This window comes from Ceratotherium simum, chromosome 39, assembly GCF_057802395.1.
Source record: "Ceratotherium simum simum isolate JZ-2026a chromosome 39, ASM5780239v1, whole genome shotgun sequence".
NCBI classification, from domain to species: Eukaryota; Metazoa; Chordata; class Mammalia; order Perissodactyla; family Rhinocerotidae; genus Ceratotherium; species Ceratotherium simum.
Window position 1 is genome coordinate 15,215,056 of NC_141938.1, and position 21,753 is coordinate 15,236,808.

The window sequence follows — 21,753 nt, forward strand, 5'->3', positions numbered from 1 at the left end:
CCCCCAGGGGACACCGGGCCATGTCTGGGGACATCTGTGGTTGTCACACTGGGGGTGCTCCTGGCATCCAGTGGGTGGGGCCAGGGATGCTGCTCAACCCCCCACAGTGCCCAGGATGGCCCCAGTGTCAGTATTGCCGAGGGGGAGACCCTGGGTAGAAAGACCCCAGAGGTAGGGGCCATCTTCACATCTCTGAGCTTCCTGTCTCCACACCTGCAGCCTGGGGCCCACGAAGGGACCACGTGTTCGGGCTTTGTGAGGGGAAGCAGCCCCTCTGAGGGGCGCCCAGGGCTGGGCCCGGCTTCTGGCTCTGGGAACACATCTGCCCCAGTCGGCCGAGCTCCCGAATTAGGCCCCCGGGACCTAGAAAGACGGCACTGGGGCGAGACCTCAGTTCATTTCTGTTCCCTGAGGTCAGCCCCACGTGAGTCTGCACATGAGGACAAACACTGCTAACACCCACAGCAGGACGCAAAATAGCTAGACGCCGGAAAATGGGTCCACTTACTGTCGTGGGCTGAACCGTGTCCCCCAGGAAGAGATGTCCATATCCCAACCCCCGGGACCTGTGAATGGGACATTTGGAAATAGGGTCTTTGCAGGTGTAACCAAGTTAAGATGAGGTTGTCCTGGAGTGGGGTGGGCCCTAATGCAATGACGCGTGTCCCCATAAGAGAGGAGACACAGAGACACGGAGAAGATGGCCACGTGAAGGTGGAGGCAGGGTTCAGGGTGATGTGTTTACAAGCCAAGGATTGCCGGCAGCCACCAGAAGCTGGGAGAGACAGGAAGGATCCTCCCCTGGAGGCTTCGGAGAGGTGTGGCCCCGCTGTCACCTTGATTTCAGACTTCTGGGCTCCAGAAAGTGAGAGCACAGATTTCTGTTGTTTTAGGCTGCCCCGTGTGTGGTAGCTTGTTACAGCAGCCTCAGGAAGCTCATACACCTACACAACCCCTCTATGCTCGCGCGCGGACACACACACGCGTGCACGCTCAGATGCATCCCCTCTCAGCAATACGCAGTGAGCACTTCCTGTGCGAGTGCTGGGCCGGCAGCGGACAAGGCTGTGCTCTGGTCCAGCTGACCTTCTGGGGAGGGGCAGTGGCCCATCTGTACCCACCCACCATCCAGAAGCGCATGCAGACCTGCAGGTGACCACGTACACAAGGAGAGAGGGCGCCAGCCTGCCAGGCAGGAGTGGGAGGGGACAGCCAGGTGAGGAGAGGGGTGGGGAGGATGAGGAGGGAGCCCGAGGCTTCCCCGGGGCAGGCAGGTCTAGCAGCCCCACCCCAGGCACCTGGAGCCAACGTGTGTGTCTACACACACACACACACACATGCACACACACACGCACGCACACGCAGGGACAGGCTGGGGAGTTCCCTCCAGGTTCCTCCAGGACACCCCAGGGCTGGCTGAGGTCAGGCCTCCCAGCTCCTGTGGCCTGAGCTGCAGCCTTGGGGGCAGCATATAGAGGCCGGCCCGCTGGGGGATAATTGGGGGTGGCAGATGGGCAGCCTCTGCAAGGACAGCTGGGGTCTGGAGGAGAGAGGGAGGACAGTCCACACCGCAGGCCTGTGCCCCGAGCACGGGGTCTGAGGACTTTGCACCACGGGGCTGCAGGGACAGGGAGCTGGCCAAGCTCAGGATGGGGTGATTTGATCCAAGCCTGGGTGGGGGGGCCCAGCCGAAATGGGATTGTGTTTTGCCTCCTGGCCTGACTGCCCCCACCCCTTGGCCTTTTATCCCAACAGTCTGAGACTGAGGGAGGGTCCTTCACAGATCTGTCCTCACCCCTACTGTGGTCTTCCCTGCCAACAATGGGGTGAATTCTTGGAGAGCTCCCTGGGGGAGGCGGCTGGGCCTCAAAGCGTATTCGGGTGCGCCTGCAGAATAGCTGGGGCCAGGATCCGGAGCGGCACGGGGGAGCATGGCAGGTTCTAGAGCTGGGGCATCGCCCAAAGGAGTCAGTGCATCCTAGGCTCCAGCAGACAGACTGGGGTTGTTGCCAGAGGGCAGGGCCCCGCTCAGGCTCAGCGCCAGGGTCCCGCGGGCCTCCCCGACGCTCAGGCAGCTCCTCCCGCCTCCGACGGAATCCTTCCCGGGTCCCGCACCCGAAGCCCCGCCCCTCGCCGCACCGCGCAGGCGCGCGGACAAGCCCCGCGGCCGGAGCGCGCAGCCGCACTCGGGCCCGGAGAGCACCTCCAGCACCCCCGCCGCCGTGCGCGTTTGGGCGGGTCCTGGGGCGGGTCCTGCGTCGGGGGCGGGGCCTGGCCTGCCCCATAAAGGCGGCGGCGCGGCGGCGCGCGCGGCTCCTCTCGGCGGCGGCGGCCCAGGCGGAGGAGTCCGCGGTGGCGGCGGCGGCGGCGGCGCTGTTCCCCGCGCGGTCCGCGCAGCGGGATCGGGGCTGCGCGTCTCGGGCGACGGCGGCGGCGGTGGCTCTGCGGCCCCGGCCCGAGCCCGACCCCGGTGAGTGTGTCCCGGCGACCCCGGCCTGGCCCGGCCTCGACCCGGGCGCGCGGATCGGGCCCCACGGAACCCTGCCGCGCTGGCCGTGACTCCCGGCGCGCCGGCCGCGACCACTCACGCCCTCCTTTGTCTGCTCCCGCCCGCAGGGTCCCCTCCCCGGCCGCCCCCCGCCCACGGGCCGCCCCCCGGGCCCCGCGTCCTTTCCCCCGCTGGCGGGGCCCGGACAGAAGATGGTGCAGAAGAAAACAGCCGAACTTCAGGGCTTCCATCGTTCGTTCAAGGTGAGGGCCCGGTCGGTTTGGCGGGCGCCTCGGGCTGGACCACCCGAGTGGCCGGTGGAGGGGGAGCTGAGCCCGCCCCCAGGATCTCCCCCGGGGCTCGTGCTCGCCCCCCGCCCTGCGCCTGGGGCTGCCCCAGCAGGTTGTAAGCCGGTGGTGGGGGTCACCGGGCCACAGTCTAGTCTCCAGAGCCCTGGGACCTGCGGGGTCCTTCCTCCAGGAGCCCCAGGCAGGGCTGAGAGCCACCTGCCCGTGGGGGCCCTTGCCTTTGTGTCCCCTGCAAACCCGAGCCTGGTGCACACTGCTGGCGGGCCACAGTCCTGTTCCCAGCTCCACGGGGCTTGTGGGGTCTGTGGGGTCCTTCCTCCAGGAACCCCAGGCAGGGCTGCAGGCTGCCCGGCACACCCTCCTAGGTGGTCTGCGGAATGAGGGAGTGGATTGGATGCCCCGCCAGCCCTGCACCTTCCAGACACCCTAGGCCCAAGTGCTATTTCCTGTCGGAGTGGGAAGTTTCTGCTGTGGCCCCATGGCTGCGACTCCTGGTCTCAGATGAGCGAATCTGGGGGGGTGGGCAGGTGGTGGGCAGGGGCCTCACAGGGCCTGGCCCAGGGGACACAGTGATGGCAGCGGCCGCCCCACCCCACCGGCCGAGTTATGTAATGGTTTCTCTGGGCCTCCTTGGGCAGGGACCTGTTGCCCAGTAGAGGAGGCAGGACCTGTGTGTGTGAGTGCGTGTGTGCGTGTGTATGTGTGTGTGTGTGCGCGTACAGGCGCGCCAGGGTGGGAGGAGCAAGCTGAGACTGTTTGGGTTAGAATTCCCAGGCCTGTCCAGCCAGCGTCTCGGGCCAGCGCCCCACCCCTGCCCACACGCCTGTCATTCTCGCTTCCCCCCCCAGGGCAGCAACAGCCTTGGCAAGTCCAAGTGTCCGGGGCTGGGTGGGAGGGGAGTGGACCTGAGACGTCACCTGCGGTGGTCTCTCTGCTCCTGGGGCTGCGTGTGAGCCGAGATGGGGTCAGTGCGTGGGGCCAGCGCGGCAGCCAGAGCAAACTCGAACTTTCTGGATGGTTCCAGCCGCCTCCTGCCAAGGCCTGCTGACTGGAGTCCTGCAGCCAGCCCTGGGCCCGGCCCGCCCACAATGCTCAGAACTGCAGGCTGGCCTCTGCAGGCTGCCGGACAGCCCCGCGCCGAGGTGGGACTATGGGAGTCCCGAGGGAGGTAGGAGGGACGCTGGGTAGGGAGTCCTGGCTCTGAGGTGGCCCTGGGCTGGCAACCCTTGCAGGAGTCTCCTCCCACTGCACTGAGGTTGTTCCCTTGAGCTGGGGCCACTTCCCTCCCCCAAGTCCGGCAGCAGCCCAGCAGGGAGACACATTTGCCAGGAGTCTCCCGAGTATTCTACCCATTTGAAGATGGGAAAGTGGAGGCTCGGAAAGAGTGGGTGTTTGTCCTGGGCCCCCTACAGGTGGTGACTGGGCGTCGTGTTCCTTCACCTCGGAGGCTCAGCTGCCCCGTCTCCTTTGAGTTGGAGGCTGGGACAAGCGTTTGGGGACGATGATGGGACCCAGCGGCCCCCTTGGATCCTTGTGCCCTTATGCGGTCCCACAAATTGGGGGCAACTTCCTTCCATGTCGCCCTGGATGCTGGTCAGGCCCAGGGCTGAGGTCATTAGGCCGAGTGCCATCGGTGGCTGCTGAGCCTCGTGTCCACGCTCCCTCCTAATCAGCCCCTTACGTGGCCACCCTGAGGCCCCTCCTCCCAGGGGGAAGTAGTCACCTGGCACCTCTGGAAGGAGCCTTATCAGAGTGCCAACGGCCGTGTGCCTGACTCCTGTGGGGCTGGTGGATGAGCCCCACGAAGGCTGGCTGGAGCACTGTCCCTCTCCTCTCCCCTCCCCTCCCTTCCCCTGCCAGGCCTCCTAGCAACTATCTGCAGGGTGGGTGGGGAGGCTGGGAGGGCCCACGCCTGTTTTTCAGCCGCTCCCTCTGACCTCCGCCTGCCCCTCTGGGCCGGTCTGGTCTCCGGGCCTCGGTCTGCAGGAATTGGGCGGCCCCTTCTGCCGGCGGGCCCCTCGGGGTCTCCCTAGGGCCCTCCTGGAGTCTGGTGGATGACTTTCCTGCCAAAGCCCCTACCCCAGTTGTCCCAAGGCCCAGAGAGAGGCAGCGACTTGGCCCAGGTCGTCCAGCATCAGCGCTGGCACCACCACCGGGGGTCCCCTGCACCCACCCAAGGCCCCGGCCATTAGAGCTGGCTCCTAAAGGTACTAGGCGGGTCTCCGTCCCAGCTTGAAAGCCTCACCCGTCGGGCAGAGGCTGGCAGCCCTCAGGCTGGATCATCTGTTCTGCAGTAATGTTTCTGTTCCAGCAACCTGCTGTCTGGAGCACAGGAGAACATTTCTGCTCCCCAGCTGCCCTTGCTCTCCAGCCTCGGTCTCACACTCTCTCCCAGTCCTGGGGGCAGTCGGGGACTTTGAGTGGCCCTTCCCCCCCAGGGTGAGCCTCTTAGCTGGGCAGCGGGGCCTGTGAGGGGCTTCCTCCTGGGCGTGTCTGGGCGTGAGTGGGACAGTGCAGGCTGTGGCCTGGGCAGGGCCAGGCAGTGGGCGGCCTGGTGTTCACGCTGGAACCCGTGGGTGCCTCTCCTGTGACCCCCGGGGCATGACGCAGTTGGGTAACGCCGGGTGGGGCTGGACCAGAAGATGAGGCGAGTGCTTCGGGATGCACAGAGCTGGGGGTGCATCACGGGCGTTGCGGCAGTGCGACCGAGCACCGTCCCGGGGCAGAAGGCATGGTGGGGTGGGAGAGCAGCGTGAGGCAGGGAGGGCGATGGTGCCCATTTTACAGGAGGCCACGAGGGCCTTGCCCAGGTAGGGCTGAGCCCAGGAGGCCGTGGGGACGCAGGCAGGTCCGCCTCGGCTGGGCGCCCCGCCCGGGAGTCAGTGATTCACCCTCCCACTGGCTGCCCTGCCGCCTTTGATCCCCATGCTGGCCCGGAGGTCAGCGGGCAGTGGAGCTGTCACCACTCTGCAGGCGAGCACGCCGAGGGGCAGGTGTGGTCTGGCCCCACGTGACAGCCCTGGCATGGGAGGCAGTGCCCCCCACTTCTCTGTCCAGCCCCTTCCCGCACCCCTTCCCCGGAGGCCCCAGAGGCCCTGGGCTGGGGTAAAAGGTCCCTTTCCTCACCGTCAGGCAGATCCAGGCTCTCTCCCCCTGGGCATGTGGTCATGGGGCACGTCACTGTGGGGTGGGGCTGTCCTGGCAGAGGGGGCTGAGAGCTCTCTCCTCCCCTCTCCGCTGCAGGGGCAGAATCCTTTCGAGCTGGCCTTCTCCCTGGACCAGGCCCACCACGGGGAGGCGGACTTCAGCCTGGAGTGCCCAGCCCGCCCTGGTGAGGGGCCTGGGAGGGAGGGGCACTCCTCTGCCGTGGGTGAGGCCTGGGCCCAGCCTGAGCGCTGCAGGCCAGCCTCTGGGGCAGGTGGCGGCAGCGGCCACCTCCTGAGCCGGCTGGGTCTCCCCCCCGGGTCTCTGGCACAGATATGCCCTCGAGCCAGCCCATCGACATCCCAGACGCCAAGAAGAGGGCCAAGAAGAAGAAGCGCTGCAGGGCCACCGACAGCTTCTCAGGCAGGTTCGAAGGTGAGTGGCGCCGGCAGGGCGCGGGCCGGCGGGGCGCGGGGCCGGCCCAGGGCGCCTCTCATTGCCCCTTGCTCCCCAGATGTCTACCAGCTGCAGGAGGACGTGCTCGGGGAGGGGGCCCACGCCCGCGTGCAGACCTGTATCAACCTCATCACCAACCAGGAGTACGCCGTCAAGGTGAGCGCGGCGTGGTGCCTGGGCGGCCCCCCTCCCTCCTCCCTGCAGGCCTGGGATCTGGCACGGGCCGGGGGTGGCAGGGGGAGGAGCGGTGGCATTTGAGTTCCTGGACCAGCAGCTTTCCGGGGAAAACCAGTGTCTAAAAATGGCCCAGGGCTGGTGACTCAGGGGATCCAGGTCAGCCTGGGCTGAGCCCCTGAGTCCCCGTGGGAGGGGACCACGAGGGGCAGTCCTGCGCAGGTGGCAGAGGACCTGGTGCCCTGAGCGGCTGCTGAGAGCCAGGGGCCTTGGTCAGAGCCGACGCTCGCCTGCTGGGTCACCTCGGGCCAGCCTGTGTCCCCGGGGATGACAAATGCTGCCCCGTTTTGGTTACAAGGATTAGAAGGTGACGCTGTTCTCAGGGCCTCGGGGGGCTCGGTGTGTGGGGAGACCAGGCCTGGCCTGCGAGAGCCTCCCACTTGCTGCGTGGAGCTTCTGACCTGGGCTGTGGCCGAGCAGCCTGGGAGCCGTGGCCTCGCCACCTGTGTTGCCTGGCCAGGCGGTCAGACCGGACGGTCTGAGAAACCTTCCAGGCTTCCCCTATGACCCCGCATCTGGGCTGGCGGGGCACGGCGGGCTGTCCAGAAGCCTTGGCCCCGGTGGACGTCTGGTGACAAAAGTGGCTGTGGTCCCTGGGCCCAGGGAGCTCCCAGGAGGGGTGGGGCAATGGGGTAGGAGAACTGGAGACATCCCTGAGCACTTTCTGCGCACCTGGCGTCTTCTGAGTCTTTTCCTCCTAAGGATCCTGCCGGGCAGCCTGGCTTCCTGTCACCAGTTGACAGAGAGGGAAACCGAAGCTCGGAGGGGTTGGGTAGCCTGGGTCACACACAATCTGAGGCCATCCCCCTCTGGCAAGGGACGACTGTCTTCTTCATGAAATAGGGGTCCTAGCCAGATTCCCCAGGGACAGGATGAGGTTAGTTTACCCCAGAAGGGTGTGGCTGGTGGCACTGTGGAATCTGGTTGTTTTGTCCCTCTCTGAGACAGGTGTGGTTGTCCCTAGACAGGTAAGACAGCGCATACAGTAGTGGCCAGGCCCTGGTGGCCAGTGGGACACACTGCATGTCCTCCTCTAGGCTGTGGCAGTGGGCAGGGCACCCTGGGCACCGGTGGTAACTCAGCCTGCCTACCTGCCTAGTGAGAGGGGGCCCAAGGGTCCAACCCCCGGAACAGGTTCCCAGCATGGGGCCCGAGGTTGCTGGGAGACAGGTGGTAGGCACCTTCTGACCTCCCCCCCCCCAAGCAAAGGTGGCTGGGGGGGCACCTGGGGAGGTGGGCCCAGACCTGTCTGGTCCTCAGAGCTCTTGGGTGCTAGAGGCAGGTGGGGGCAGAGGCACGGGCTGGCGTCTTGAGGCTCTGGGGTCCTGAGACGCTGTGCCTGCTGGTGGGCAGGGAGCCAATCTGGGCTCACAGGACTGGGGGCCTCTGCCCAGACCGGCCTGGAATTGGGGAGGTGAGATTTGGTAAGTGGGAACAGCTTGGCTGGTAGCCAGGTGCCCCGAGGCCCCTCCAGTCCTGTGGGTGGTGTGTGAGCCCGCACAGCGGCCACCAGGCTCCTGGTCACGGAGGGGAGGGAGGCCAGTCCAAGGGATCCTGACATCTTGAAAGGGTATTTTGCAGGGGCCCCAAGGCCTGTTGGGGTCTGGATGGAGAGCTGCTGGCTCTTTTCTCGGCCTTCCCCCGCCCCCCCCCCCCCCCCCCCCCCCCCCCCCGCCACGGGGAAACACGTTGCCCCCAGCTGGTGCCGACGCCACAGTTCTGACTTCCGGCAAATTCTCCCCGTAGGAGTGCTCTGCCTTCTAGAGCTTAGAGGTCCTTCAGGTGTGGCACAGGGAGTTTCAGGGGGCACCCTGAGGCTGTGGAGAGGCTGGCTGACCTGGCTGCTGTCTCCCCATCCCCACGCTCTTTCAGATCATCGAGAAGCAGCCAGGCCACATTCGGAGCAGGGTTTTCCGGGAAGTGGAGATGTTGTACCAGTGCCAGGGACACAGGTAACATGACCCACCCTGTCACAGCACCGGGCTGCCAGCCGTCTCTCGGGATCAGTTGGCCTGAGTGCCTCATCGCTCCCAGCAAGCATTTAGTGAGCACCCACTGTGTACCAGGCCCTGTGCTGGGTGCTGTGGGTGGGCCTAGTGGCAGGAGGCTGACCATCCAAGGTGGGCACAAGCCATGGCTCCAGTCCCCGTCTTCCTGCGGCAGGTGTGGTGGAGGAGTTGGGCCCTCCTGGGCTGAGTTGTGGGTGCACGGGGGCATCGGGAACCCTCATTCCTCTCCTGCGTCTCCACTCTCCACCCCAGGAACGTGCTAGAGCTGATCGAGTTCTTTGAGGAGGAGGACCGCTTCTACCTGGTGTTTGAGAAGATGCGGGGCGGTATGTGGGGCCTGGGAGATGTTTCCCACTGGGTCCCCACAGGCGAGGGGGCTCAGGGCCCCCAGGGAGAACCTTTCAGAGGGTCCCGCTCATCAGACGCGGCTTCTGGGGTCTGTGCTTCCTGTCCACGTGGCAGCGCAGGGTGGAGGACTTTGGGGCCTGAGAAGGCCAGAGTGGGGGCTTCCCTGCCCGGTGGGGTGGGGTGGTGCTGGGCAGTGGCCTGGGCAGGTGGAGGTAACCCCAGCGTGTTGTCCCTGCACCGTGGCTGGCCCCAGGCTCCATCCTGAGCCACATCCACAAGCGGCGGCACTTTAACGAGCTGGAGGCCAGCGTGGTCGTGCAGGACGTGGCCAGCGCCCTGGACTTCCTGCACAACAAAGGTGGGTGCCGCCTGCCAAGGGGTCCCGCCCATGTCCAGCTTTGTGCCCCGTCCACCTACCACTGACCCTCTGCTTGGTTCCCCCACTCCCGCAGGCATCGCCCACAGGGACCTAAAGCCAGAAAACATCCTCTGTGAGCACCCCAACCAGGTGAGGGGCGCGGGGGGCGGCCCCCCGGGGGACCCCAGGCCCGGCCCGCGCTCACGCCCGCCCTCCCTAGGTCTCCCCGGTGAAGATCTGCGACTTCGACCTGGGCAGCGGCATCAAACTCAACGGGGACTGCTCGCCCATCTCCACCCCGGAGCTGCTCACCCCGGTGAGGGGCGCCCCGAGGCGGGGAGGGGCGGCACGGCCCGGATCCGGTCCAGATCCGGTCCAGCTGCGGTTGCGTAACTTCAAGGTGCCGGGCCTGCTCGGCCGCTCGCTGTAGAGCTCGGGCTTCTGCTTAGCAACAGCCGCTGATTGGCCGGGCGGGCGCGACTGGGCGGGGTGGGCTCCCGGCACCTGTTGATTGGACGGGAGGTGGGGCGGGTTCCTGGCCCTGCTGCTGATTGGGCAGGGGGCGGGGTGGGCTCCTGGCCCCTGTTGATTGGACGGGGTTGGGGTCGGGGCGGGACCGGCTCCCTCGGCAGCCTCTGATTGGCCGTGCGGGACCGCCAGGCGTGGCGGGCTCAGGTGACGGGCGTTCCGGCGCCTCACGTGACGTTGGGAAGCCCTGGGGCGCCCGTCCCCTCCCTCCCCTCCCCCTCCGCGGCCCTGACGCCCCCCGCCCCCTCCGCCCGCAGTGCGGCTCGGCCGAGTACATGGCGCCGGAGGTGGTGGAGGCCTTCAGCGAGGAGGCCAGCATCTACGACAAGCGCTGCGACCTCTGGAGCCTGGGCGTCATCCTCTACATCCTGCTCAGCGGCTACCCGCCCTTCGTGGGCCGCTGCGGCAGCGACTGCGGCTGGGACCGCGGCGAGGCCTGCCCGGCCTGCCAGGTGCGCGCGCCGCCGGGCCCGAGCGCACACCGGCGTGCACAGCCCCCAGCACACACATGCACACCCCTGCCCCCCCGCCCGGGCCCGAGCGCGCACACCCACAGGCACAGCCCCCCCGTGCACATATACACCCTCCTGCCCCTCGCCCGGACCCGCAGCGCGCATCCCCAGGCACAGCTCCGTGTGCACACACCCCCAGGCCTGCCCTGTCTGCACATTTACATAATCCTCCTCCTCACCCCCCACCCTGGGATCTGGACCGTGCACCCCCACTCACAGCTCTCCCCCTGCCGTGTGTGCACACACACGCCTGCCGCCTGCTCTGGGACCTGAACTGTGCACCCCAAGGCCTCCCTTTGCACACCCCCAGGCACAGCCTCCATTGCACACACTCCAGGCCTGCGCCGTGTGCAAACATGCACACATACTGGACCACACATACTGCACCCCAAGGCCTCCCCATACACAGCTCCAGGCCTGGTGTGTGCAGACACACACACACACACGCGTACATCCACCGCCTAGGGTCCGGTCTTTGACCACTGACAGGTTCCCAGGGCAGTGCCAACTTGGCCTTCCTGGGTTTCCAGAGGCTGTTTGGGTCTCCTGGCCCAAAAGAAGCAGCAGTCGGGGTCAGGGGGCTCAGATGGGCTGAGGCCTGTGGTTTGGGGTGAGCAGGTTCCAGTCTTCCATCCCCACACAGTGTGGGGCTCAGGGTTCGTGGCCCGGTGCCCCCTGGAGCCGCCTTCCTGTAAAGTGGGCCCCCCTGGGCAGAGGCCAGTGAGGGCCTCCCTGAGGCCGGCTCTCCGTCCAGCCACCCCCAGACCTTTGGCTCCTTGGCCCTCCAGAGCCCCAGGCCTTGTCAGCTAATCTCAGGACGGACGCCAGGTCTGAGTCCCACACAGCCCTCTCCAGCCCTCTGCCCACCCTGCTGTCCGAGTGGCCAGTCCGGGGTCCTTGAACGTGGGTTCCGGGGCACGAGTTAGGCCGTGTGTCTAGGAGTCCTGACAGAGCCTGTCACTCAGCAGGGTCGCAGTCCCCCCCCAGGTCCAGGCTCGCCCGTCCAGATGTCGGGCACTAGGCCTCGGCCCTTGCTGGCTGTGGCTAACCCCCCCGCCCCACCGTGTCCCCCAGAACATGCTGTTTGAGAGCATCCAGGAGGGCAAGTATGAGTTCCCTGACAAGGACTGGGCCCACATCTCTTTCGCCGCCAAAGACCTCATCTCGAAGCTCCTCGTCCGTGACGCCAAGCAGCGGCTCAGTGCCGCGCAGGTCCTGCAGCACCCCTGGGTGCGGGGGGTGAGTGCCGGCCCGACAGGCCGTGAGGGTGCGGGGCCTCCCGCCTCTATCCATTGTTCTTTGGTGGGCCGGGGGTGACTAGAGCACGTGTACGCGAGCCCTCGGGAGGGCCCAGGATCGTCGGCGCCCCCAGGTGCAGCGTGGGTCTGGGGCTCAGTCGTGGGATCCGCTGGGAACCCAGGCACAGCAGGGGCTGAGGGGCACAGCAGTGAATTCCCCGTCCCCTGCTGGCCAGGGCCGGGCAGGAGCAGCCGCAGCTGCTGCTCCGTGATTGGTGATCGCAGGCCCTGTGCCCTGGAGGCGCTGAGGTCAGCCAGGGGGCTGGCAGGCAGCCTCGGGCAGGGCCAGTTGACCCAGGGTGGACCCAGGCCTGCCAACCCCAGTGCAGGGCTCCGTCCCCACCGATTCCAGAAGAGCTCGCGTTTTCCTTGCCAGCCGTCGGCTGAGCTGGCTGCCACCCCAGGGCAGGAGGCCACCAGGGCAGGGGGCTTAACCCAGAATAGCAGTTGGCACTGGGGCCCCGCTCTCGAGGCGGCCTGGTGGAGGGGCTCCCAGCCCCTTCCCGTAGCATCCGGAGACCGCAGGTGGGAAGGGAGGGGCTGCTGTGGGTTTGGGTCAGGAACCGCAGGAAGGGGTGGCCATGGTGAGTGGGGTCCTGCAACATGCCCCCAACTCCGGCCTGGCTCAGTTCCTGGGCACGTGCACCCCCTTATCCCGGGTGGTTTCACAGCTGGTGGGGTACCCGGGAGGGCCGTCCTGGGGGGCGGGCAGGGTCTGCTCTCCAGCCCTGCTTTTCCTGTCTCCTCGCAGTGCGCCCCGGAGAACACCCTGCCCACGCCCATGGTTCTGCAGAGGTGAGGCACTTGGTTGGGGAGGGGATCTCCAAATCTAGGGGTGGGGTTAAATGTTAAGCTGTTTAAAAAAAAAAATTGTCCTTAAATTGGGGGAGGGGAAGCCATGCGAGCGCTTGGGTGTCCTTGTACTGGGTGGCAGAGGGGGCCCCCTGCTGGGGTCCTGGCCTCCCGGGGAGGCTGGGAGCACCTGGGGCCTGCACAGACCGCAGGGGGTGTCCTTGCGGCTCCCCTCCCCCTCCCTGGTGACTGCCCTGCCCCGTCCCCAGGAACAGCTGTGCCAAAGACCTCACGTCGTTCGCGGCCGAGGCCATCGCCATGAACCGGCAGCTGGCCCAGCGTGAGGAGGACGCGGCTGAGGAGGCAGGGCAGGGCCAGCCCGTGGTCATCCGAGCTACCTCACGCTGCCTGCAGCTGTCGCCGCCCTCCCAGTCCAAGCTGGCTCAGCGGCGGCAGCGAGCCAGCCTGTCCGCGGCCCCCGTGGTCCTGGTTGGGGACCATGCGTGACCCCTCCCTCCCTCTGTACATAGGTCCCCCCGCCCCCGTCAAATCTAAAGATTTTTTTAAGCTACGGCCAGCCGGTGACCAGCAGGCTGCCCTCCCCCGGCTGGATTCCCAGGCGCTGAGCTCAGCGGGGGGGCTCTTTTATATGAGGTTTTTGCTGTTGGGTTTTTTCCTTATCTCTGTCCTGCCTCCCGTTTTTTTTTTTCCCCGTTTAATGGTGTTAAAAGCAGAGCAGGCGCCCGGGCTGGGGGGGAGTGGGGGTGTCGCTGGGTCTGCCCTCCCCCAGCCTCGGATGCTCACCTACTGTGAAAGGCCCCCCGTGCTGCACACCCCCACCCCCACCCCCTGTGCCGCCGCCGCCGCCCAGACACGACTCAGGAGAGGAGGGCGCCTGCCGTCTTCCGGGGCTGGGGGCCGGGACCCCCGCGCCCACCCCCTCCCCAGCCTCACAGTATTTTCAGGGACAGGCCGACCCCGCGGCTCCTTCATCCCTCGCCCCAAAGACACCGTGATGGCTTGGCGGGGCTCGGGGGCTTCTCAGGTCTCCCCTGTGGCAGGAGGAGTCTGGGTGTGCGCAGGCGGGGTGGATGGCCGCTGGGCCCCCCCCACTGACAGTCCAGGCTCCCTTGAAGCTGGACCTTAAGCTGTAGCTGACCCCAGGGCCCACCCACGGCCCGCTCCACGGGGACTCTGCCCGCCCAGGAGGGTGGCACCAAGCGTGTAGGAGGGGTTGGACAGGCGCCCGTCAGCCAACGTGGGGGTCCCGCAGACCCCCCCGGGCACCCGAGTGCCCTTTCTCAGGGCTCAGTCTGACCATGGCCACGTCCTGCCCCCCCAACCCCTCGGGGCTGCTGTGAGAGCTGCCAGCTCCTCCCCGGAGCAGGGGCCCCACTGAACCCCCCACCCCGAGGGCGGCGTTTCTGCTCTGCCCACCTTCAGGAAAACGGCCACAGCTGCCACGGCCCCCCCAGGGCACCCAGGGATCGCCGTGCCCACTCCGCCCGCCCCAGCGCCCGGTCAGACGTCGAGTGACCCGCCAGGCCCGGGGAGACTCTGACACCCCTGTTCGTCCTCGGGTGGGAAACACTATGCAATACAGGCTTCCTTTTCTACGTGCACACGTGCTCCTGCCAGCCGGCGGGGCCCCGCAGCCCCTGACCCTGGGCAGCCTGGCCCTGGGGTCTGGGCAGGTCTCCCACGGCCTGGCCGGACAGCCCTCTGGCTTCTAGTCCTTCGTCCCCTTTTGTTAGTTTTATAAAACATCAGTTGATTTCCCTTACTTGTTCTCAAAGAATACTTGAATGTCGGGGGGCCACGTGGGTCGGGGGGCTGGGACGCCATCGCGGCGGCCCCCCGAGTCTCGTATGATTGTCGATTGTCACCGTCTGCGGTGGCTGGTGGGGGCTGTCGCCCCTCCCCGGCCCCGCCAGCCCGGATCTGTGGACTGGCCTTTCCAAAGACCCGGGGTGGGGAGGCCGCTCCCACCCCCACGTCTCACCCAGCAGCGGTTCCACGTTTTTGCATCTGGGGATTCTGCCTTTTTGTAAAAAAAAGACACCACGGATCCTCGCCCCGCTGCAGACGCCATGTCCCTTTTGCTCTGGAAAGCTGAGCCGTGAGCAGCTTCTTTCTTCAAAGGTGGGACAGCCACTTGCTTCTCCCCGGTCACACAGCTGAGGCGGCCTGGGGGGCCGGTCAGAACCCTTACTGTGAACGAGCGGCCGCATCCCAGGCCGCTGCGGGGCCGGGAACGGCAGTGTTTCAATGTCAAGTGTAAAAAAGACAAAAAAAAACTCAAAATTTTTTAAAAGTGGGGGAAAAACATCCAAGCACTTTAACTCCACTGTACCAGGTGAACTGATACAGCTCAGAAGTTTTCCTTTACAACCGTCATTGCCGGAATTTTGTATTCTGTTTTGTAAGGATTTAATAAAACCATAAAAACTCACAGTCTGGTCATCCTGGTGGTCTCATGCTGCGTCACGGGCTGCCCCCGCCTGGTGGCCCAGAAGTGTCTTAATGGCTTGTGATGCCACGAGTCAGGAGCCCGGATGGCACAGTCGAGGGTGCCCGAGTCCTCCCCTGGGAAGGCTCATCATGCACAGTGTGAGCTGGGCTGGCTCCAGGGTGGGCTCGCCTGGGAACGTGGGCCGGGTCCCACATGTGGCTGGGGCTTCCTCACAACATGGCAGGCAAATCCAAGACGCAGCTCTGGAAGCAAACGTTCCATGGGGAGAGGCAGGAGCTGCAGGGTTGACCTGGTGTCACCTGCCCGTCACGTCCGAGGTCAGGTGCTCAGCTCTCCAAGATCCAAGGGGGGACACGGAAGACCATGTTTTGGAGGTGTGGAGGGAGGGCGTGTAGTCGAAGCTTCCTTTGGACAATGCAATCTGACAAACCCCATTAATTCAAACCTCCTCCGTGCGGCTGGCCCTCCTCTCTCTCTGGACTCCTTCCTCTCAGCCATGATTAAGTTCTTGCTGTATGCAGGCCTCTGCTGGACAGCCCCCCAGGGCTGACTTCAGGTCCTGTGGGGGAGGGAGTGGATCATGGAGGGCTTCCTGGAGGCGGGAGCCGAAGGGGGTTCAGTGAAACCCAGTGGTTGAGGACAGCAGCCCGGGTTGAAATCCCAGTGCTCTCCAGACTGCTGTGTGCCTCAGTTTCCTCATCTGACGAGTGGGGATCTGAGAGAAGCCACGTGAGGTGACAGGTAGCACAGTGATAAGAGGGGACAAGAAAGAAGCAGATGCCGTCAGCTCTGTGGGGCCTGGGGTCAGGGAGCAGGCAGTCCTCGGGTGGGCTGGTCCAGGGCTGGAGGCTTCTATGTCTGGTTCTCTCACTGAGCATCGTGTGTTCAAGGTCCGTCCACAGTGTGGCTGTGTCAGGGCTTCCCTCCTTTTCATGGCTGAGTAATACTCCATCACGTGGATGGACCACGTTGTGTGTATCTGTTCATCCGTCAGTGGACACTCAGGTTGTTCCCACTTGTCGGCTGTTGTGAGTCGTACTGCTGTGAACATCTGTGTCCAGGTTTTGTGTGGACACTGTTTTCATTCCTCCTGGGTGGACACCCTAGGGAGGGATGTGAGCAGGGCGCAGACCGGATCGGATGTCATTTTTGGATGGACCTTTCCCCGTGGAGTGTGGACTTGGTGCCCTGAGGACCTGGGGAGCCATCGTCACCCTCACAGCCAGCCCAGTGAGGGATGACGGGCCTGGTGGGAGCAGTGGCGAGGAGGCCACAGAACAAATGCCAGGCCGTGTGAGGAAGTGGCCTGCCAACGGCTGGGGACAGGCTGGATGTGGGTGGGGCGAGGGGGGGCTCTTGGAGCTGTGGGGAAGGCCCGCCTGGCAAGGTGCGGGCTCCCCTGAACCCCAGGCTCAGCAGGTGGCAACCCTCCCCCAACCCGGCCCTTCAGGAGGAAACCTGGGCGCCCTGGAGCCTGGCCCCCGCCCACCGAATCTGTTCAGCCACCTCCTAGACCCCTCCTCTCAGACCCCTCAGCTGCCCCTCCCCCAGCCAGGCCACCACCAGCCCCCTCCAGGTCCACCGTCCCTCCTGGACCCCCGGCCCCCACGACGTCAGTTGTCCCCCTCGATTCCTCCAGGCCCCTCCCGTCCCTGGCCTGGCCCGGCATATGCGTGGGGGGAGAGGGGTGTCACATGCCGAGCCGCCGCCTTCCAGGTGGCAGCGAGCCCTGCCCGGCCCTGCCAGGCCGCGCCGCTGACCGCTCCCTGCCCCCTGCCGCCTGCCAAGTCCGGGGCGGCGGGCACAGCCTGTTCCCTGAGCTGCGCGGCAGATCTGACGTCTGCGGTTTCCTGGCCAGCCCGCCCCTTCCACATCGCGCTCCTCCAGGAGCGGGAAGATCCCGGAGCCGGAGGAGCCAGGGCCTTTCCCAGGCGGGACTGTGGCTGTGGCCGCTCCGGGCCCGGTCTCCACCCCGGTAGACGGGGGTGCCAGCTCGGGGCTCACCTGCTCCTGTGGGCGCCCGGCCCCGAGTCCCATCTGGTAGGGGCGCGTGCAGATCGGATGGTCACCCCGAGATCATGTCTGAGGTCCGGGCAGCCGGCCTCTGCTCCCCTTGACAAGACGTCGCTCACTCTGACATTCGTGCTAACAGGTAACCGGGGGCGAGGGGCATACGAACACTGTGTTATCTTCTTTTTTTTTTTTTTTTTTTTAAAGATTTTATTTATTCAGCTTTTTCCCCCCAAAGCCCCAGTAGATAGTTGTATGTCATAGGTTCACATCCTTCTAGTTGCTGTACGCGGGACTCGGCCTCACGTTGGACAGAGAAGTGGTGCCTCCAGGCGCTCCCGGGATCCGAACCTGGGCCGCCAGCATCAGAGCGCGCACACTTAACCGCTAAGCCACAGAGCCGGCCCTGTGTTATCTTCTGTCAATCTAAAACTGTTTTTTAAAAAATAAATTTTATTTAAAAAAATAATAAAGTGAGAGAACCAGACACAGAAGGCCACACGGTGCGTCATTCCATTGATGTGAAATGTCCAGAACAGGCAGATGCACAGACAGAACGTGGCTCAGTGGTTGTCAGGGGCTGGGGAGGGGATGGGAGTGAGTGCTGATGGGGATGGGGCTTCTTCCTGGGGAGATGGAATGTTCTGGAATTACATAGTGGTGATGGTTGCACAACATGCTCAGTGTACTGTCACGGAGTTATTTATTTTAGAATGCGTAATTTTACGTTATGTGAATTTCACCTCAATAAAAATGTAAAAAGTAATGAGACTGAGTCTGTGTAAGGTCTGGTGCATACAGTAAGTGTTCAATAAATGCACGGAGGAGGAGTGATTTATCACCCCAAGGGGTGGTGAGGAGGCCAGCTCAGGTGTCTCCTCCCCAGAGCTCAGGGACTTGTGCAAGTGTTTGCTCCTGTCATTGTCACGGATCAGCATGCCAAGGCCCTCCTCTGAGTCACCCCATCTCATTGTCCTCCTTAATTCCCGTCTCCAGAGGAAACCCGGGACCTGTCCTGGCCTTAGAGTCACCGGGAAGGAGGAGAAACTGGATTAAAGTAAAGCGTGATGACATCAAGTCAGACGTGAGGAAGAACTTACCTTGTTGGTTGAAGCCTGGATGGGGTGAGCCAGGGCAGGAGAGAGAGGCAGGGAGGGAGGGAGGGCTGGATTCTTAGGGTGGGGATGGGGATCCGTCCGACCCACCTTGCCACCTCTGGGGCATGGACAGGCGGCTGGAGCCCGGCGGCCCTGGGTCCATCGTGTGCCGTTGGCTCTGTCTGTTCCCACCCCGGGCTGCGTCCATGCTCTCTGTCAAATGGGCGTGGTGCTCTCCCCACGTAGGGTTTGGGGCTAGTGGGCAGCCTCTGGAAGATGCTGTGGGGTTTCTGTCACATCCGTCATCTCCCCCACGGAGACTCAGTTTCCCCACGTGGAATGTGAGGGCAACAGCTCCATCTTCCCCTGCCTCCGTTTCCCCTTTGTGACTTCCTGTGAGGCGGTGGCAGAAGGCTCGGACACCGAGGGGGGGACTTGCCCAAAGGTCCCGGGACGACCATACCCGGGACCCTTGGGAGAGCATCCAGTGTGAGGTTAGCAAGTCCCAGAACAGATTCGCAAACAGAAAAATGGGGACACACTGGAGTGGCCGGTGCTTTATCTGCACTTTCAAGGTGGCACCTACTCCCCACGTGCAGGGGCCGCATGGAGGTTGTGGGTCTGAGCGCCGGTCACTCCCGACCCGGGGTCATCAGCCCAGTGACTCAGCTCTGTGCAGCCTCTGGTCATTCGTCACGGTGTCCATCACAGTCCTTATCTCCCGGGATGGCTTTGTCCCTTCACTGGGGCCCGGGGCCAGGCATGCAATGGGGAGAGAGCAGCTCACAGCCACCCCAAATCGGGGCCAGGACCAGGGAGAGGCCAGCGCGACCCCCGCCAGGGCACGAAATTTAAGGCAGCACCAAAAACCTTAGACATTGAGATAATAATATTCTGTGCTGGGAATTTTTGCAGCAACAATTGTAGATTCCCAGGCGCTGTAAGAAGTAACATTTTTGCTCAGTTTCCTGTGGCGGTAACATTTTGCAAAACTCGGTTACAATGTCACAGCCGGGATATTGACGTGGCTACAATCTGTCTTCTTTGGAGGTCGCCCTTTTCGCCCCTTTTGCTTTCCTGTGTGCGGTTCTGCCTGCCGTCCACAGCTCTGGTCTCAAGGCAGAACAGCGCATGCGCTTGGAAGTAAAAGCGCATCAGACCGGACCATCGAACCCCGCACCTTCTGAGGTGACTTTCTGGAACGATGGACGTGCTCTCCATCTGCGCTGTCTGGTACAGCAGCCACCAGCCACATGTGGCTACTGAGCACGCGGAATGTGGCCAATGCGAATGAGGGATGGAATGCTTCCTTTGTTGCATTTTAATTGATTTAAATTTATGTGGCAGGTCTAACCCTCCCTTTTCAGAGGAGGAGGCCAGGCCTGTGTTGTCTTGGGTCCATCGGCAGCTCTCACACCCTCAGTCCGTTACTCCTGAGCCATAGGCATACAGTTGGCGCTCAATAAATGCTCGTGGAGTGAGAGACTGAGTGAGTGAGGTCTCTGGACAGGCGGTCCCTCCTGGCCTTCTACCCCCGACTCTGGCCCCTCCAGGTGAAACCAGGCTTGCCCCTGCCCGGGCCTCACTATGCCCATCTGTAAAATGGGGAGGGGGTGTCGTAGTGCCGGGAGAGGGGGCTCCCCCCGTCTTCTGCACCTTCACCCCTCCCTGGTGCGGCTCCTCAGGGTTTCATGGCGCGTGACGGCCACCTCGAATAATGCACTCTACAGCAGTGGTGGCATCTGGGGGGGTGTCACCGGGATCCCCACTTTAGAGCGAGGGTGGAGGCAAGGGACAAGGTCCCAGTGGGAAGAAAGCCCCTAACCCTTGCATTTAGGGCCAAGGAGGGGGTACTGTGGGCATCCCAAGCAGGGAGAAGGAGGCAGTTTCAGATGGGGAAACTGAGGCAAAGCCATGTCAAGTCACTTGCCCATAGGCGAACAGCCAATGTATCTACAGTTGGGGCCGGGCTGTCTGACCGAACGCAAGTCTCTTTTGGTTATTCCACACTCTGGTCTCCTCTGCCCGCCTCTCTGTCTGTCTGTCTCTCTCGCTCTCCCCTCTCCTTCCTCTCTGCCTTCCCTTCTATCATAAAAGAAGTAACATATGCTTTCTTTGCTATATGTCCAGAACTATTTTATTTCCAAGAATGAATATATCTAAAATATATTTGTGCTGTGGGTTTTAAAAAATTCCCAAGTGAATAATTGTTTTCATCTACAGTGTCCACACTGGGGGTGGTGATTATGGTTCTCCCGACAGTCACTGGGGTGGGGTGGGGTGGGGATGTCCCGTCACACATCCGAGGGCCTCCATCTCGTCTGGGTGTGATGGGTGACATCACAGGAGGCTGCCTCTTCGGGCGGCCTCCTCTGGTCTTGTTTGGCCTTCTCGGCTGGACGGGTCCCGGCACCTGGGCCCTCCCCTCGCTTGGCCAGGTTGCAGGTAGGAGCTGAGGAGGGCTGGATTTCTCTGTAGAAGAATTTGGGAATCCAGCACCTTCTGGGAGGGGTAGGCGGTGAGAGACTTGGAAGCAGGGAAGTGGCAGAGGACAGGGGAGCTCGGACAGGACCTCCCTCCCTCCGCAAATTGCCAGAATGTTCACAATCGATTTTGTGAGGTTCCTCGGGAGAGATGATAAGGGCTGTGCTTTGCAGTTGGGTTCATGTCACGGGAACAAGACCGGTCAGTCCCCAAGGAGGTGCAGCGAAGATGGGACGACACCCCACTCTGCTACAGGGAGCCATACAAGACTGAACAGAGGCCCAGCACCTTCCCCGGGCAAGGACCTGGGGAGAGGGGCGCGTTACGGTGACCTATGGCTGCATGACAAACAACCCCAAAACAGCGGCTCAAAACAACCCTTTTATTTCGCTCGTGATTCTGTGGCCCAGGAATTGGGGAAGGGCTCAGCTGGGTGGTTTGTCTGGGACCCTCGTGACATCAGCTGAGGCAGCCAGGATGGAGGGTCCACTTCACTCACGGGGCTGGCTCCTCCATGGTCGGCCTCACTCTGTCTCTGCAGGGTGCCTCTTCTTCCAGAACTTTCCACACACAGCACGATAGTCACAATTCTGGCACGGCTTCCAGGAGCACAAGCGAGCCACGAGAACAGAAGGGTGAGCTACAAGGCCTGAAACTGGCATGATGTGACTTCCAGAATATTCTCTTGGTGGAAGGCAGCCCAGATCCAAGGGGGTGGAGGAACAGACACCACCTGCTGGTGGGAAGGAGGAAACCTGTGGCCACCATCTTGGACACAAGCAGTCACAGGGGTGTCGAGGCAGCTTTGTCTGCACCTGGAGAGGAGACCTCCCCTCCGTCTGGTTTACCCTCACGTAAGTCTCTCCCAGGGTGTGGAACACGTAAGAACTCAGTAAACATTTGTGACAGGAAGGGAGCCAGCATGGCAGGGCATCAGGCCCATTGCTCCATTTGTGTGAGTGTGTGTGTGTGCGTGCACACACGTGGGCCTCTGTTCTGTGACTGTCAGGGTATGACAGGTCATGCTGAAGTAACAAACATTCCCACCACCTTAGTGGCTTAAAACTACATCGGTTTTGTCTACCCCAAGCCTTGTACACAAATGTTCACAACAGCCAAGAGATGGAACACCCCAAGTGTCTGTGGACGGATGATAGATACACACAATGTGGTCCATCCACACACTGGAATATTATTCAGCCTTGAAAAGGAAG

General features: G+C 63.5%; 1 protein-coding gene across 2 annotated transcripts; it reads left to right on the forward strand.

Annotated features, from left to right (window-relative positions):
* Positions 1 to 2,343: 2,343 nt before the first annotated feature.
* MKNK2 (MAPK interacting serine/threonine kinase 2) lies at positions 2,344 to 14,927 on the forward strand. Of its 2 annotated transcripts, XM_087425815.1 has the most exons (14): positions 2,344 to 2,470; positions 2,617 to 2,751; positions 6,040 to 6,127; positions 6,274 to 6,375; positions 6,455 to 6,552; positions 8,503 to 8,582; positions 8,892 to 8,965; positions 9,241 to 9,345; positions 9,440 to 9,495; positions 9,566 to 9,661; positions 10,131 to 10,325; positions 11,460 to 11,624; positions 12,435 to 12,478; positions 12,745 to 14,927. In XM_087425815.1, exons 2-14 carry the CDS (start codon positions 2,701 to 2,703, stop codon positions 12,980 to 12,982), a joined length of 1,392 nt encoding a protein of 463 aa, XP_087281941.1. In that variant the 5' UTR covers positions 2,344 to 2,470; positions 2,617 to 2,700; the 3' UTR covers positions 12,983 to 14,927. The 2 variants fall into 2 exon arrangements, with proteins under 2 accessions (XP_087281941.1, XP_087281940.1); XM_087425814.1 differs by lacking the exons at positions 2,344 to 2,470; positions 2,617 to 2,751 and adding an exon at positions 5,091 to 5,235.
* Positions 14,928 to 21,753: the final 6,826 nt, after the last annotated feature.